At 39.2% G+C, this 17,859-nt stretch overlaps 1 protein-coding gene across 3 annotated transcripts in view; it reads right to left on the bottom strand.

The window, feature by feature from the left end:
- Positions 1-2,001: 2,001 nt before the first annotated feature.
- PID1 (phosphotyrosine interaction domain containing 1) overlaps positions 2,002-17,859 on the bottom strand; it is a 96,097-nt gene continuing 80,239 nt past the window's right edge. For all 3 annotated transcript variants that reach the window (XM_081953585.1, XM_081953587.1, XM_081953586.1), the window contains one exon: positions 2,002-3,949. In XM_081953585.1, coding sequence (XP_081809711.1) covers positions 3,473-3,949 — 477 coding nt within the window. In that variant the 3' untranslated portion in view covers positions 2,002-3,472. The remainder of the gene's footprint in view (positions 3,950-17,859) is intronic.

Raw genomic sequence — 17,859 nt, 5'->3', positions numbered from 1 at the left:
TAGAAATAGTGTAGAGAAGGTAATCAAAATGTTGCTGAATTATAGTTCTCAGGAACTGTAATCATAGCCCATATTGGCTGGAGAAAGAGCTAAAGGTTTCCAATATCACAGCTAAATCCCACATTCATTATCATCATTAGGTCCTACGCAAAGCATTCTACCAGTTTCTATCGTTTGTAGAATCTTCAGCATCACTCCAAGGGGCATTAATAATCTTAACATCTTTCTTAAGTGTTTGGGTCCAAGTTTTCCAAGTCCGGCCCCAATTCTTCTTTCCTCCAGGAGGTATCCAATGTAGCACAATTTTTGGATACACACATAAGATATGACCAACAAGCCACATTCAATATTAATTCACAGTTCCTAATAGGTGGCCTAAATCTGATTGTTATACTACCTCTTCATTAGTGATGTAGTCACAATAAGAGATGCAGAGCAATTCTTCTCAAGCAACATGGAAAACATTTAATCATTTAATCATGTTGGTTGTACACTTCTATGTTTCACAAGCATATATTGCAGTTGGTATAACAACACCCTTGAAGAGTTTATCTTTGTGGTAATACTTGGCTATAGACCAAATTAGGTGTATGCATTGGAACATGGCCACTGCCATTCAAATTCAATAATGTCCTTATCTGTATCTCTATCAATAGATATAATGCTGACAAGATGAGTAAATTGTTGGACTTCTTCTGTAGCCTGGCTATGGACTGTTAGAGCATATTATCACTTCTAACATACATACACTGGATATTCTCAAAATTTATATGTAGGCCAACCTTGTTGACCTCATTATCTAAACTGGTGGTTATTTCTTGCAATCATCCCTTTATTCCGTCAAGTAGGATGATATTATCCACAAAATCTATGCATCGCTCTATACAAAGGACTCCAAAGTCCTTGGAGAGGAAAAATAAGAATGGAGTTAGTATACCAACCCCACATTACGAATACCAGAAACAAGGAGCATGTTTGAGTATAATTTTCATTTTCTTTGAATCTGAATAGTTACTGCTTGAATCAAAAGGATTAGATAATTTCACCTGTGCCATGATTTGACAAGGTTTTTATAATATCTTAATAACAATGAGTGAAGGCTGATGGAAGCACTTTCAATAAGAAATAAGATAACTAACTTGTTTTTTAACAAGTTAATTTTCACTAAGACAGCAGTGCGTTATTATTATTATTTTGCTTTTTGTGCATTTTTTATGAATGCTGCTTCTTTCCGCATTATAAATAAACCCTAATCTCTCTTAATAGTAACATGAGTTAGAGTAAGCTTAATTCAAGAATAATTGATTTGTCATATAGGAATCCCAAATGTCTAAAACTTCAGAAAGAGGGAGGCTGATGCTCTTCCCATGAATGATCCAAGGACAGGGAAGATGAAGAGAACAAAATATTTTCTCTCATTTCTATCCCATCAATCTCTGAGCCAGGGTGACAATTTATTTTCACACTATCTGTGTTCCTTAGAAGCTTGGACCAAAGGAACACATGGATATGTGTGTTTTAGTTCTCTTACAAGAAGCCAAACTTTGGAGGAAGATTGTGTCCTTTGAGCCAAGACAGCTTACAAATAAATAATTATCATGCTTTTCATTATAAATCCAAAATTCACTCTAAGAAAGAAAAGGGCAAATGAAAAGTTCTATAACTCTCAGTAATAATGAATATAAAGTCTATACAACTAAACGCTTAGGGAAAACTACTGAAGTTGAGTTTTACAGCTATGCATCTCTAATCTCCTGTTTAGAAAAAAGCATAGAACTTTTCAATTCAGAGATTGGAATGCCTAATAGCTAGAACTTAGTGGAAAGGAAAAGATGGAAAAGGCCTTCAGAAAAGGCAAAATGCCTATATATATCAGAATAAAAGTACAATTTAATTTTAATTATAAAGCATAAAATACCATTTAGTACTTAATCCATAATTCAAGGTTTAATGCCAATTATCATATATCATTATGCAATTTGTAGTTAATGCATAGAATTGGTAGATTAGCAGTGTACACATAAAATCATGAAGTCTGAAATTATTAATTTTTAATTCCACCTTTTTTATTAAAGTATGAATGCCTTTAAGCTGCAGAATACTTTACATACATTGGAAAGCAATAAGCATATTTATTAAAGGTGCAATTCCTCCTCAGTATGTTCCCATGATAAATCTATATGCTCTAATAGTGACTGCATACACACAGACACACCCACACATACATACACACAGGTGCGTATTCAGACACATTGAAAAAGTCTTCCATAGCTATATGCTCTGATTTGCTTTCTTTTAAGGCTTCTGTAAGGTGCCCAGTGCTCCTAACATTACCACAAATTATGAACAAGACTGCATGAAAGTGCAATATTACCTATATATTAGTAATCCGCACTTTGTCTTTACAACATTAAAAAATATTTATGAACCCTTTCATCTGTGAGTTGAAAACATTTCAGGAAATATTAACCTGATGTTAATATTTCAGGAAATATCAGCAGAATATTAACAAACTTTCTGCCACCAAACTTGATCTTAAAGATTGTTATACTTCTCAGATTAATATGCTAGTTTAAACTGAACCCTGGAGAGCAAGTAAATAAGCTAATGTAGATTCTGTTTGTGGCAAGACTGTTACAAAACTAAGGTTTGTTCCAGGAGCAAGGTAGACTCTACATTACAGCCCAACTAATATATCTTCAGGGTATTCATCCTTAGGCAGTGGTCGATTTATTGGACAAGGTATAAAAGAGGGAATTTACATTCAGGTGTCCTACCATTCACTTGGTATCCCTGCAGTTTATCTTTTAAACAATGGCACTAAGGGGGAAATATGTGACTGGAAGTACATTTAAAAGCTTAAATGAATAAAATAAAATATAGGATATGATTATAATGTGTAAATGCAAGCATATGTCAATACTCAAACTGTGAAATGTGGATTGTTAGGCTGTCAAACTGCAGGTAGAAATTTCAGCCCGGGAAGTGGTAAAAAGAGAGCAGTAGATCCTCAAATTGTATTCTCTTTGTCTGTAGAAGATGATCTTACTTACTACCATATTATATGTTAACAACAAAGATCTCATTGTTAAATCTGCTCAGTGAATTTCAACAAGGAAACTGAAATAATTTATAAACCATAAGACAAGAACTTGAATTCCAAAGCTTAGAATAAGTTTGAAAAGTGAAATGGACAAATGACTAAACAAGAAGCTTTATCACATTAAAACAAAACAAAACAAAAAAATCCAGCAGCCGATTTCAATGTTATGTAATTATAATAAAGAAGTATATTTTCAGGAAATTTTCTGAATTGCTTTTTAAAAAAACAAAAACAAAAAGGTGATTAGTCAAATTTTGGAAATTCATCATTCCCAAATTGAATGGTTGTTCATTCATTTTATATATATATATATATGTTTATGTTCCCAGGGCCATTTTTGCTGTTGCATAACCATCAAAAAATTGAAATTCAGCCATCATCAGATTCTAATTCTTGAGACATTTCTTCAGAGGAGCTATTCCTGTGGATCCGGCCATCACTCTTCATGCTATGGAAAGTTTTCTTAAAGGCCTCCATCATAGCATGAGCTAACTTCTTGGCCTCTAGCTTGCTCTCACATTCTACGGCGTGACAGTCCATCTGATAGGACAAATCATCATTGATCTCCCGATATATCCAAGCAAAAATGTTTGGGCTCACATGGTGATCAGCAGTGCAGTAAGCAATACGAGCAACCTGAAAGGTATCCATGTGGATAGTGGCCTCTCCTTTGAGGTCCAGATGATGAAGCCAAACCTGGAAAGGACGGATTTCTAGGAGGGCATTAGCTGGGAAGATGTCCTCTCTAGCAAGGGTGTGCTTCTTCCACAATTCAATTACTGGCTTTTCTGTGCAACCGGACAAAAACTGCATTCCTGTTGTAGAAACCTTTCCCAAGTACGTAACCTGATACAAGAAAGAAAGAAAAAAGTTAGTCATCCTAACGCTAACATTATAATGTCCAGTAATTGTTCCACCAAATCCATCATTATTACTGAAAATGTCTGCAGAACATCTCCAAAAGGCTATTTTTTTTTATTTTGGATTTGCAAAGCTTAATACTGTAATACTGAGTTCAATATTCCTTCAAAATTCTGCACATTCAGGGCCCAGATAGCAGATCATAATTTAAAAAAAGAAAAGAAAACTGAGTCACTAAGAAAATCTGTTACTAGCTTGGCAGTTCTCAAATGTACATGATGCAATCATAATACAAATACCTACAGTCCTCGATGCTACCATTAACTGAATCTAAGTCATTAGGCGTGGCAACTTCCTGTTCCCTTCCCACAACCAAAATCAGTGGGGATGCCAGCAAGAAACTGCAAGACCTAGATATGCAGGCAGGTTAAATAGCTGCTGCTAGATGCTACAAGAAGGTGGGCAAGAGGCACAATATAGTGCAGGGAGAGCATGTGAGGGTGAGTGAGAGCCTGACAGAGAGAGTCAGAAAATATCAGAAAGTTATCACTATAAGGATAACGCATAAGATTTAAAAGATATTTTGTTAACTGGTTCCACATGCACATTATCAACAGAACAAACACTCTATTATCAGCTAGCTACTAGGTGGCTTTTTTTGCAAGTAACCTTTATGCTACTTGTAAAAAGCTGTTCATGTTTCTTCACTCACAGTCACAATGGAATTCCATGGGACTTATTTCCTAGTAAGTCTTCATGGGACTGAAATATAAGATTACGTGCTAAACTTAAGGTCTCTTGTTCAAACCTTAGTTTTGCTGTGATTGCTTTTTCTGCAAGTATTTCACAGAACTGTTCTTTAGAAATATTAAGATCTTTAAATGCCACAGTCAGAAAGTCTGACTAGTAAAAAGTAAAGGTAGAAGTTTCCCTGTCCAATCATGTCTGACTCTAGAGGGCAGTGCTCAAATCCATTTCTTGGGCTAGGAAGCCAGCATTGTCTGAAGACATTTTCTGTGGTCATGTGGCCAGGATGGGTATGGAATGCTGTTACCTTCCCACGGAAATGGGACCTATTAATCTACTTATTTATTTATTTATTTTATTTTTCAGGATTTATAGACCGCCCCCTCTCCCCGAAGGGACTCGGGGCGGTGTACAGGTGTCTCATTAAAACAGATACAAAAGATAAATATCCTATACCCTTAAAAAAGTAATTAAACCTAATACAGCTGTACAAAGAAGTAAAAATTAAAAGCAACTAAAAACATACCCCTAAAAAACTTAAAAATGCAGGCTTGAGGGACTAAAATTGGGAATTAGGCCAGGCCGGCTAAATTGAACATTTGTATGCTTTGAACTACTAGGTGGGCAGGAGCTGGGGCAGGAATGGGAGCTCACTCCCTTGCGTAGCACTCAGCTCTCAAACCCAGGCTGTCATCTTTCCAGCTGACAAGCTCAGCGTCTTTAATCGCTGAGCCATGGCGTCCTTCTGAGCCTTTAATAAGGCTGAGTAGTAGCCTTATTAAAATCCCATCATGCCTCCCTCCAATTTTCCATTCTTTAGACAACACCTTAATCTGTTAAATATAATTACTGCTATGTCTACAAAGCCAAATTCACAATATCAAAGCATTTTACTTATTATTCAGACCAGAGTTTATAATAGTGTTCTAGAAAAAAAAAAACAATTAGCCATTTCCTAGAATAAAATTTCAGCTATTAAAGAGTAGTATTTGTTACAAAAATAAACCAATAGCACATGAAACATAAGGAGCTATTTGGTGGAAAGGATATTTAAGCGGAGCAGAGAAACAGCAATCAATGCAGCAGACAACACTGAGATGTGCTAGAGAAGATAACAAGAAAGAGAATAAGTGGCATTGGATAGTGGAGAGTAAGAATACAGAGAATGTTAGTACAACGCATCCTAAACTCTGATTTAGATCTGGGAAAAGGAATGTGCTGATTTCATTTATCAAAATTAAATCCAATTTTCAAATCCTATCGTTTATTTTTATGTAACAAATGGATTAAATATAATTATTAATTTTATTGTGCACTTATTAAATAATGTATCATAATAAATCATTGTTATGTTATTAACTGTGACGTAAAATAATTTTAATTGAAACCAAACAGCTTAGCTTAATGTTACTCTAGTTCAGGGTTTGCTCTTATATATGAATGAGGAAGTTGCTTCTCCAAAGGTCAAAATTGCATTTTAAGGATCCCATTCTCAAGGTTGAAAAACACTGTCTTAAATGGTAAATGGCATGTTCAGAAGAGTGATTTTCATCACATCCTGATGAGAATGATTGTTGCTTTCATATTTACCCTAATCTCTGATTGCACTGCTATAATCAGTGTCATGTCAAATTCTGCCCATGGATTCTCCACTTTGGAATATGCAATAACTGTTTTTCTGAGGACTACTTTTCTTTTGCATGAGCTATAAAGGAGAGAGTACGAGCAACATTAAAAAAAACTTGTCATAGCTAAATATATAAATGGTTTAAAATTCTGTTTTTTTATTTGTAGCCTCCCAGGTGCAATATTTAAAAAAATCCAGTAATATAAGAGATATACCTGGAAATAGGCTTTATTATAATTTTGTATTTTTAGGATGATGGATAGGGGGCAATTGGGAAATTGCAATGTTTAAAACCATTAACCATCATTATTTCATAATAAGAAAGCAAGGTATCATTATTTCATTGAAAAAAGAATTCTCAAGTGTGTTGAAGTTACAGTAACTCACAGAATTTCTCAGGTATCATACAGATGGTCTTCTCTTACCAATTGCCTTGTTTAATCACCATTCAAAGTGTTGATGGTTTGGGGGGGGGGGACAACTTTGTGACCAGTGCTTTGATTTATAGGGATTGCAGTATCCAACAGTCATGGGATCACCATTTGTGAGCTTAACAACCAGCTTCCAACAAACAAATTTAATGGAGGTTGTGGAAGTGAAAACGCATGTTGCCATTACAAGGTGTCTTGTATAACAATTTCAATGATTTGCTTAACAATAGAAATGGGAATAACACTGTGTGCCTAGTATGGCCATGTGATTTTCCACTTAGTGACTGCAGTGCTTAACCATTGGAACTAGTTGCTGGTCACAATTGTGATTGCTAAAAAAAGGATTACCTGTAGTTTTGAATTATACAAATTTATTGCAATATGTTATGTGCAATTTATGCACAGTAGGAACTAAGCACAGCTGTATATCATGTTCAGACATTGCTATGCAACAGAATTTAGCTACTTTCAAAGAGGTTGATAGTCTTGATCTTCTACTAGGAAACACATACCTAACTTTCAGCTGTTTCCTCCAAAAAATCTCACAATCTAAGATGCCATACATTTTAAGGTTTATTAAAGAAAAAAAGCAGCAGCATAAAAACTTCACTATTTTCATTAGAGAGCCAAGAGATTAAAATCCCATAGTATGCAGCTAATTAACAAAGAATGCATGTTATAAAAAAGAAAAATAATACCTACATAATGCACCCTTTTCTAATATAAACAACAACTTATGTTGGCCAAGATTAGCTAAAATATAACTCTGGAACAGCATATGGATGTTTTCAGAAACATTTGAACTTGAAAACACAATTGTGTATTCTTAAAAAAAAGTACACTGAGCACAATAGTGTTTGACAGTCAAAACCTCAATGAAGAAAAATGCTTTGATGTTCATTAGACATCAACAATTATACAGAGAATTTAACACCTCGACTTTCTCACACAGCCCTCCCAACACACACTAGTTTTTAATCTTTAAAACCACAAACCTGAAAGACAAGTAAACAGTTATTGGCAAAACATGCTAAACTATAGGGGGACATGTCCATCTGTTTCAAAAAAGATTTTCTCACCTGAAATACTGGCATGGCACATTAGTGTTTCTCAAAGCTTAATGCACACAAACAGCAGCATTTCTGTGCATTTTCCATTAGATTAAATAAAAAAAAATAGGCTTACAGATATTGTCATGATCAATGTTACCTTTCATAAAATAAAATAAATGGGAATCTGTGAATTTATATCAGTTTGCCTTATGCACTGTTTTTATTTGCTTGTAGAAAAAATAGTTTGAAGTAGTTTTGATCAGCTTTCAGGACAAAAGTGCTACAAGAAGAGGATGAGGAAGAGTCCTTTCTACATTATATGCAGATAGATGTGGTTTTAACTCCATCTACTTCCTTTTTAAAAAGCAAGCAATACAGGTAGTCCTCAACTTATGACTATTCATTTCACTGAAGTTACAATGGCAATGGAAAAAGTGACTTATGAACAGTCCTCCTATGACTGTTACAGCTTCCCTGTGGTCACTTAATCAAAATTTAGTCTTTTGACAACTGGCATGTATTTATGATGACAGCAGCATCTCAGGTTGCATATCATCATTTACAGCCATCCCAAGGGCCTTATGATAAGACAAGTCATAAGTCATTTTGGACAAAATCAAATTCACTTAACAATTGTGTGAATAGTTTAATGACTGGGATGATTTGCATAATGATTGCAATGAAAGATTTTCTAAATTACAGTACTGCTTGTAAAATTGGTTGTGACTTGCTTAATAACCATATCACTTAGCAACAGAAGTTCCAGTCCCAATTGTAGTCCTAAATTGAAGACTACCTGTACAGCAATGAGGCATGAATAGTTATCCAATCTGGCACCATCAAACTATATTAGACTTCAACTTGCATGAATCTCAGCCAGTTTACAATCTGAATATTATTATTATTGTTATTTACATTGGTAAAGCTTGATTGACAATGTATGACTGACAATTATGCATTAAGTTTAGAAGGTCATTAAATGTCCAATGATTAATATAGTCAAAGAAGTTATCTTGCATGCTCAGCAACATTACACTACGGTATATCTGATTTATTCATTTATTTTTTTAAAAAAACCTTTTTATATTGCCTCTTTATTATTATTTAAATTCATGATTTTGGACAGATAGCAATATCAAAAGAACTTTAAAAACCAGAAAGAATAGAAAAACGAGACACAAAAAACAGCAGCCAAGGGAAAAACTAATTTATCGATCAAAATGAACATAACCCTTGTCTGGCTTAAGCCACACCTTCTGACCCTCAGGCTTGATTTTTGCTGTCCACATCCAGCAATACACACACAAGAAAGTATTTTAATATAATTTATTGTAATTATAAAAGAATAAAATATTATGGACATTTAAAATATGGACATTTAAAAATACAAAAATATATGTCAGTGACATTACTGTATTCCTTGACTGCAGATAGAAGAACATTTATTTGGTGGCGTAGGATGTAGAACTTATTTTGAGAAGCTGAAAAGATCTGTAATAACCTTTCATTAGATACAAACACTCTTTTTCAAACAATGCTTTTCATTAACATTTATGTTTGTTGGAAGTGTATTTCAATTTACAGAAAGAGGAGCAATGAATCTGGCAATGCAACCATCAAGACAGAAACCTTTCTTTTTAAAAAAAATTGCATTAGATCTCACACAATAACGCCAAACTCATGAGATTTCATAATTATAATATTTAAGCTTTTACAGACACCAGGTCATCATGAAAAGTTTAACAAGGTCTCCAGACCCATAAAACTCTGGATATGGTTTTAATCTCTAATGTTATTTTATTGATTAATTTGTTTGTGATAGGCTCTTTTCCATACTTTTGAAAATAGAGAGAGAGAAAACTTAAATTCAAGAAGTCACAAAGTCTATCTATCATTCCCTTCCTGTTTATACCCAAAGTTCTTATTTACATCTTGTCCAAACAATGCACAATAAGGAGCTTTTAGGCACAGTTATGTATAGAAAAAAGATTCTAAAACAGTGGTTGAAATTATGTAAATGTTTATTTTGTGCATTTCAGGAATTCTATTTCATCAAATAGGCATTTTTTTTATTCCCAACTTTCAGTATTTTACTTTAATCTATTTTACTAGTTTTAAAATGTATAGATATATATGTAAAAATCATGGCTGTCTTCCACTATTATATATAGAATATCTATTAGTTTTTTGCTTTTTAAATCTACCTAGATTATTTTTACAGATATTATTGAAGAATTTTTAAAGACTTCTATGGTATCAGTTTACGTTTTATTTTTACAAATTCATTTTTTCCAAAATAGTTAATTTCTTGCAGATTTGGATTTTTAATGGATTTTAGATATGTTAATTTCTTAACCTATTATAAGAATAATGCCTGGTTGGCTTTCTAACAGTGCTCAAGAAGATCCACCCTGCCCTATAATCACATTGGAAAAAAACTTTCAAAGAGAGAACAAAAGATGCAATTTATTCAAGCAAGCTCTTATTCATTCCACAGCTTTAAATGTTGGTTGCCTTTGCAGACTAATTAGCTGAACTATCATTAAAGAAAATACTGCTTGCCTTAGATCAGGAAAGGCATCTAAGCAATTGTGAAGGGATGTTCTTATTACATTACACAAATGCAATTGCCTGGTAAGAGTTTAAACAAAATGCCTGAGCAATCTATTGGAGATAAGTCTTTTCAACAACATGATTCTAGAATATTATTTGAAGGCCAAAAATGTTAATTTATGGGTTATGCTCTGCAGATTTGCAGCGATATGTGGAAAATTTATCAATTTGCAGCCTGGCTTGGCTCAATATTGCTTTTTGAGTCCAGACCATAAACTCCAATTAACTTCATTTATATAACTATCTCCAGATTTGATGACACATTCGGTCCTAACTCAGGGATAGGCAACACTTGGAGATTCCACCGCCTTCCAGGCAATTTCAGAAGATACAGATTAATATATATTTCTAAACTGTTAATATCCCAAAAGATAAGAGTCCTGTAAAGACTTTTGTTTCTGAGAACACAGTTTGTCCACTGCTATCATAATGCATATTTTAGTGATATATTCCCAAAAGTCTCTCTGAAGTGCTAACAAACTTACAAAAAACAAAAGCAAATCAAAACAAATGATCTTCAACGGTGCTAGCTTATAACAATAACATTATTTTTAAAAAGATTCAATCTAGTAAGCCTATTGAAATAACATTATGGTTCAGGCTGCAATGAAATAAAACAGCTGTTTTTAAAGTTGGAAAAATCTCATTTTATGTTAAATCATCGTTAAACTTGTAATCTCCAGGTAAATTGGACTAAAATTATCATGCGCTACAGAGCAACAAATGCTGACTGAGATTAGTATAAACTCAGTCCATCAATTCAAAAGTACATCAAGAACGCTGCCCCTAAGCAGGACTTGGACAGTATGTTTTGGCAATGGCAGAAAAGAAATAAAAATAACTGGACCAAATGAATATGAATCACTTGGTCGAGTTGGGTGGCAATAGACATTGAATAAATAGACAAAAATATAAACAAACCATATATAAACTATGCTTTCTCTCTGTGTGTGTATGTGTGTGTTCATGATACTGGAGAAATATGAATGAGTGCATTTTAATTCATTTAATTTTACCTCATCCATTACCAGGAAGATTGGAATACAACTATCCTTGAGAAGGAACGTTGGTCCTTACCTGAACGTCTCCTGGTGGGAGGGGTTACAGCTGGGTTTTGTCTAAGCCGGATTGGTCCAAAGACTGAGGGAAATTTCTTAAAGTATCCCTCCTGGCTCCCAGATTCCTCGAGGTCACATGAAGAAGATGAAAAAAACAATAACAAGAAACACCACCGCCCCGACCGCCCTTCACCATTCTGACCACTAAGAATAACTAATTAGGGTGGGATGCAGCCCCTCCCACCATCCTGCTGAAAAGAGATGTTCAGGTAAGGAACCAACGTTCCTTTTCCGACAGAGATGGGGGGAGGGGCTACAGCTGGGACATACCCAAGCTAAGTCCCACAGAGGGAAATAGGTGCTAGGGAAGGGGCGGTCGCTACTATTTGCAGGACCCTACGTTCAAAGGTCGCCTCTGCTGATGCAAAACTATCCAGATGATAGTGACGGATAAAGGACGTTGGAGAGGCCCAGGTGGCTGCCCGACAGATATCCTCGAGCTGGAGAGGCCCTGGTGGCCCAAGCTTCCGTTGTGGCAGCACTCCGAGTGGAGTGGGCCATAATCCCCGCTGGAGGTAGATGACCTGAGGCTTCATAAGTGGCAGTGATAGCCTGTCATAACCATCGACCAATAGTGGCAGAGGAGACTCTGGCCCCTAGGGAACCAGACTGAAAAGATATGAAGAGAGACTCAGATTGACAAATCATTGCCATGCATCGCAGATAAATACACAGCGCATGATGAACATCCAGTCGGTGCCAAAGATGTTCCCTCTCATGAGAGGGAGCTGGGCAAAAATTAGGAAGAATTTGGCTCCTATGAAAGGGAGAATTGACCTTTGGGAGGAAGGTCAGGTCCAAATGGAGGACCACCCTATCCTGATGGAATTGACAGAGGTCATCTTTGGAGGATAATGCCCCCAGTTCAGAAATCCACCTAGCGGATGTCACGGCCACTAGAAAGGCTACCTTAAGTGAAAGAAACCTCAAATGCACCGTTCTCAACGGTTTGAATGGAGCCCCAGTCAACGCCCTAAGGAATAGAGGGAGATACCATGTGGGGAAGCGGTGTACTGGGGGAGGGCAGTTGTTAGCCGCTCTGTTTAGAAACCTGTTGATTAGGGGAACCTAAGATAAAGGAAAATGCCCATCCCCCACCAGAACAGAGGACAAAGCTGCCACCTGTCTACGGAGGGTGCTAGGTGCCAGCCCCTAATCTAAACATTTTTGCAAAAAGTTGAGGACTTGAGCCACCGAGGCCTCGGTAGCAACAATGCCGGCCGACGCACACCAGTTGGAAAAAACTGACCACAACACATTGTAAATACGGGTCGTCGACGGGCGTCTAGGGCCTCAATGGTAGAAATGACCCTGGCAGAGAGGTTTGTGTTCCTCAGGAGGCACCGCTCAAGTGCCAGGAGGTCAAGTGGAGCCACTGGGGCTCCGGGTGGACCATGATCCCCTGGCACAGGGTGATCTCTTCCTGAGGAATTCTCCACGGGGGAAGAGATGGACAATTGGACAAGGTCCGCAAACCAGGGACATCTGGGCCAGTATGGTGCTATTAAGACAATGTGAGCCCTCTCTACCACTACCTTCCTCAGGGTCCCTGGGATTAGTGGGAAAGGGGGAAAGGCATAGAGTAGGACTGGAGGCCAACTGCTCCTGAGGGCATCTGTCCCTTCTGCATTCTGGGCTGGGAAGCGGGAGAAGAATTGTGGCAGTTGGGCGTATGCTGGGCTCATGAACAAGTCCACCAAAGCGAAGACAGATCCTTTGAAACAGCTTGGGAATCAACTGCTATTCACCGTTGTCGATTGTCGTGCAGCTCAGTAAATCAGCCTGATGGTTGACCATGCCAGATATGTGTCCTGATGTTATTGATGCCAGATGCTTCTCTGCCCAGGAGCCGAGTTTCAGGGCCTCCAGCCTGAGGCACTTGGAGTGGGTGCCCCCCTGGTGGTTTATGTGGGCCTTTGTGGTTACATTGTCCATCAGGAGAAGCACGTGGCGGTTCAGAATCAAGTCCCAGAAATGAAGGAGGGCCAGGCGAGCTGCCTTCAGCTCCATTCAATTGATATTGTGGCGTAGGTCTGAGATCGTCCAATGACTCTGCGCCAATTTGGAGTCCATCAATGCCCCCCAACCGTAAAGGCTCAAATCTGTTGTGATCGTAACCGATCCGGCTCCCAAATCTCTGATTCCCGGTGTAGGGCAGGAGACAGCCACCACCACAGAGAGAGACAAAGTCCCAGTGACAGGGGAATGGCCTTCAGGGAGTTGCTCGTGTGGTGCCGTTGAAAGGGAATGAGCACCCATTGTAGAAGCCAGGAGTAAAGACGGGCCCAGGGCACTATCCCTATGCAAGACACCATCTTGCCCAATAGGCGGGCCGAAGTCAAGATTGAAATGGACCGACTTGTGTGAACCTGACATGCCCATGCTTGAAGATTGTTGAGTCATTCTGAGAAAAGACGTACCAGTCCTGTAACAGAGTTTATTATTGCCCCCACATGAAGGATCTTTGTCGTGGGCGACAAATGACTCCTGGGGAAGTTGACAGAAAACCCCAGGGACTGTAATGTCTGTATGGTGAGTTGTAAGTCGTGAACTGCTTGTGTGTGTGACTATGCCTGAACGAGCACATCGTCTAGGTAACATTGGAGTCTCACCGGGGATGCCCACAGGACCTTCGTGAATGTGTGCAGGGCTGAGGCTAGACGGAAGGGCCCAATATTGGAAGTGGCGCCTGTTGTGTGAGAACCGGAGGTATCTGTGAGGGGATAGCAGAATCAGTATGTGAAGATAGGCCTCTATTAAGTTCACAGACCCCTGGTAATCCCCCTGTCTGATTCCCAGAAGGATGGACCTGAGGGAAGACATCTTGAAGCACCTGTAAACCAGATAAGAGTTGAGGCGCTTCAGGTCCAGAATTGCCCTCCAGCCCCCGAGCTCTTCAGAACGATAAACAGGTTGGAGTAGTGGCCCAACCCGTGTTCATCCGCCAGGACCGGTTACACCGCCTGAATGTCCAGCAGATGTTGGATGTCTAGATCCATCAGGAGGAGGCGTTCCGGATCCCGGGACTGGGGGAAGGTTCTAAACAGCGTCGGGGGTGAGGAGAGGAACTCTAGATGGAGGCCATCCCTGACAGTAGACCTGACTCACGTATCTGATGTAATCTGATCCCACTGATCCGCGAAGAGCACCAGGCAGCTGCCAATGGGATGACTCAGGTTGGAGTCATTTCCCTTTGAGGAAGGGGTGACCCCCCACGAAAGGGCCGTTTGGACTTCCCATGGTACCTCCCCCTGTCCTGTTAAAAGGGGCATTGGTTCTACCTATCGTACCTATACAGAAAGTACCTTTGTTGGCGGTAGTCTGGCTCAGGGACCCTGAAGGAAGGCTTCTTGGTGTTCGTGAAAGGACCTTCTTATTTTTGTTTTCGATAAGAATCAGGTCCAACAATTCTCCAAAAAGATTGGTGCCTGTATATGGGGCTGCTGCTAGGTTCCATTTGGATTTATTATCCATTTGCCAACTGCGCAGCCACAATAGGTGCCTGGATGTCACTGAGGTGGATAAAGCTTGGGTCGAAAATTTGACAGCATCCGCAGAGAATTGCGTGGCAGAAATAATTTTGGTTAGGTCCTGATGAAGATGCTCATCAATCAGGATGTGATCCTGCAGTTGCCGAAGCCACATGACCGCCGCACAATTAAAATAGGATGCCGCTGCAGCAGACTTAATAGCCCAGGCGGAAGCATTGAAATTCTTATGCAATGTAGAAGGCGGAAGCATTGAAATTCTTATGCAATGTAGAATGTTCTGCCCGCTTGTCCTTTGGCTTTAATTTATCAGCCACATCCCTTGACACTACTGTCGAGGCATTGGCCAAGGCCGCTACAGGAGTGTCAAGAGTGAGCAATTGAAGGGCCTGAGAAAAAGCCTGCTCCATATTGTAGAAGCAGCAATCATTGCTCCCAGGATTGGGTAGGGTGGAAGGGCGGGCCCACTGGTTTTTAACCACTTCTAGAAATAGTGGAGGAGCTGGAACGTCTTCCTTATTCATGTTGGTATTGGTAAACATGGCCAAATTAGGATCCCTAGGCGATGTCACAGAAGAACCCCCATACCAATCTTAGTGGTCTTTTTAGCCTTATGGAGAAGAGGCTTGAACAAAGGGGGACAGAAGAGACCCGGGAAGGCCAGTGGATCAGGAGGAATAGTGTCCTCATTGTCAGAAAATCCCATATCATGGTGTGTGTCCTCCCTAGAACTGAGCCTTCGCTGACCACCGAGGGAGATGGAGGTCGAGCCTGACACTATGTGAAGAAGGTCTGGATTCAGAGTGATATCTGCCCTCCCCGTGGGAGGAACGTCCCCTTTGGGAAAGACCTGATGCTATGTCTCTTGTATTGGCAGATGAAATGAGCCTCCTGATGCTTTCAGGCAAAAGCTCCAAATCTTCCAAATCCTCATCAGACGGCCCTGCCACTGGAGGGCCCTGAGGGACTAGATGTGAAGCCTGAAGATAATCTTACGATCCACCCTCCAGAAGTGGCAATCATTGCTCCCAGGATTGGGTAGGGTGGAAAGGGGCCCCCACTGGTTTTTAACCACTACTAGAAATAGTGGAGGAGCTAGAACTTCTTCCTTATTCATGTTGGTATTGTCTGACTCACGTACGCTACAAAGTAGAAGGTCACTCAGCAACAGCTACAGGTGTCTCATTTTATGCCCGCCGGCCTCGGTTGATGACCCATATGCAGGCCTCCTGACAATAACCTGCTGGCCTCGATGTACGGCTGCAAAGCAAGCCACCAACACCTCCAACAAAATAGCCGGCTCCATGTGGGCACACAAAATGGCCACCGCACCTCGTGGAGAAGAAGCCGCATCTCCGGTTAATGGCTCTGAGCTGACAGCCGGCTTGCAGCCAGCCACACGCTCCTCCAATGTTCGGTGCAATTAATCAAAGGCAAGGCTGTCTTCTTTTGTTTGAGCCATGGGGTTTCATTATTTCAAGCCGCAGCGCTGCCTTTGAAGCTGCAGTTGTGATTTAAACCGCAATGTGTTGTCTCCAAGCCGCGGCGTGCTGTTTAAAGCCGCAGCACTGTTTCTTCAAGCCGCGGCTCTTTCTCCAAGCCGCAGCGCTGTTAGAAGCCTCAGAAGGCAATTTGCAGACAGTGTGAAGATATTCGGAGCCTGCCGAGCTATCACGGACGCCGCCCATGGCAAAATGCTGGAAATCAAGCTCCTCAGCTGCTCGGGTAGGAGGCTGCCACCCCCGCAGACCCAGGGACCAGACAGGACTCCCTAAGGCCCAGAGGCAGTATCCAGGGATATCCTACCTCCTTATGAGACAGGCAAAGCAGTCTCTATGGCCAGTAGCCACAAAATTTGGAATTTAGAATTAGTGAAATAGCCGAAACAGAAAGACAATTTAATAAATAACAATACCTCGAAGGAGCCAAAGCTAGTGCTTGGACCAAAGACTGAGAGGAATCTGGGAGCCAGGAGGGAAAGGAGGATACTTTAAGAAATTTCCCTCAGTCTTTGTACCAATCAGGCTTAGACAAAACCCAGCTGCGTAGCCCCTTCCACCATCTCTGCCGGAAAATATGTAATTTTCCAAATTTTGTAACAAAAATTTTAACTTAACTGTGAATGCAACCAATAGAAAACTAAATATAACAACATGTATTAGAAAAAGTTGCACATGAATCTATATATTCTTATTGTTTTAAAAACAAACACTATTGTAATTTAAAAAATCAACTGAGCAGATTAATCCATGGAAAATTAAAATTGACATGTGCAGATTAACTCATTGATACATACTTAGATTATATAACCATTGAAAGCAAAATGTGGTTTGTTTTATTATTGTTAGCCTTGACCCATCTGGCAGCCAATCTTAGTGGGTGAGAAATTAATGTAAACATTCATACACATAATTTAAAATAGTAGATTAAAGTTGATGAGGTCATCCTACACCTTATACTGGAGTTGAATATACGATATAAATCAAATTAAACAAGCTCTAAAAACAAAGCAAGTCAATTTGGCTGAAACAAATTAAAAATGAGATTACTTTAATTAAAATAACATTTTAAAAAGCTAAACTAAGCCCAAGCAGGTCTATTTTCTTTCCAGATGACAAAACATTACATTTAATATGTGTAACTACCATGTTTCCCAGAAAATAAGACAGGGTCTTATTTTCTTTTTACACACAAAATATGGCTTAGGCCCTATTATGAGGGGAGAGTTTATTGCTTTGCGGTTGCTGGGCAGCTGCTGTCTTGTGAGCGGGCTCCCAAAGAGTCGGGCACAGCCTCATTGGCAAATGGCTGTGTTGCGC

The sequence above is a fragment of the Natrix helvetica genome (assembly GCF_964273705.1).
Source record: "Natrix helvetica genome assembly, chromosome: 5".
NCBI classification, from domain to species: Eukaryota; Metazoa; Chordata; class Lepidosauria; order Squamata; family Natricidae; genus Natrix; species Natrix helvetica.
This window is presented reverse-complemented; position numbering and strand designations above follow the sequence as displayed.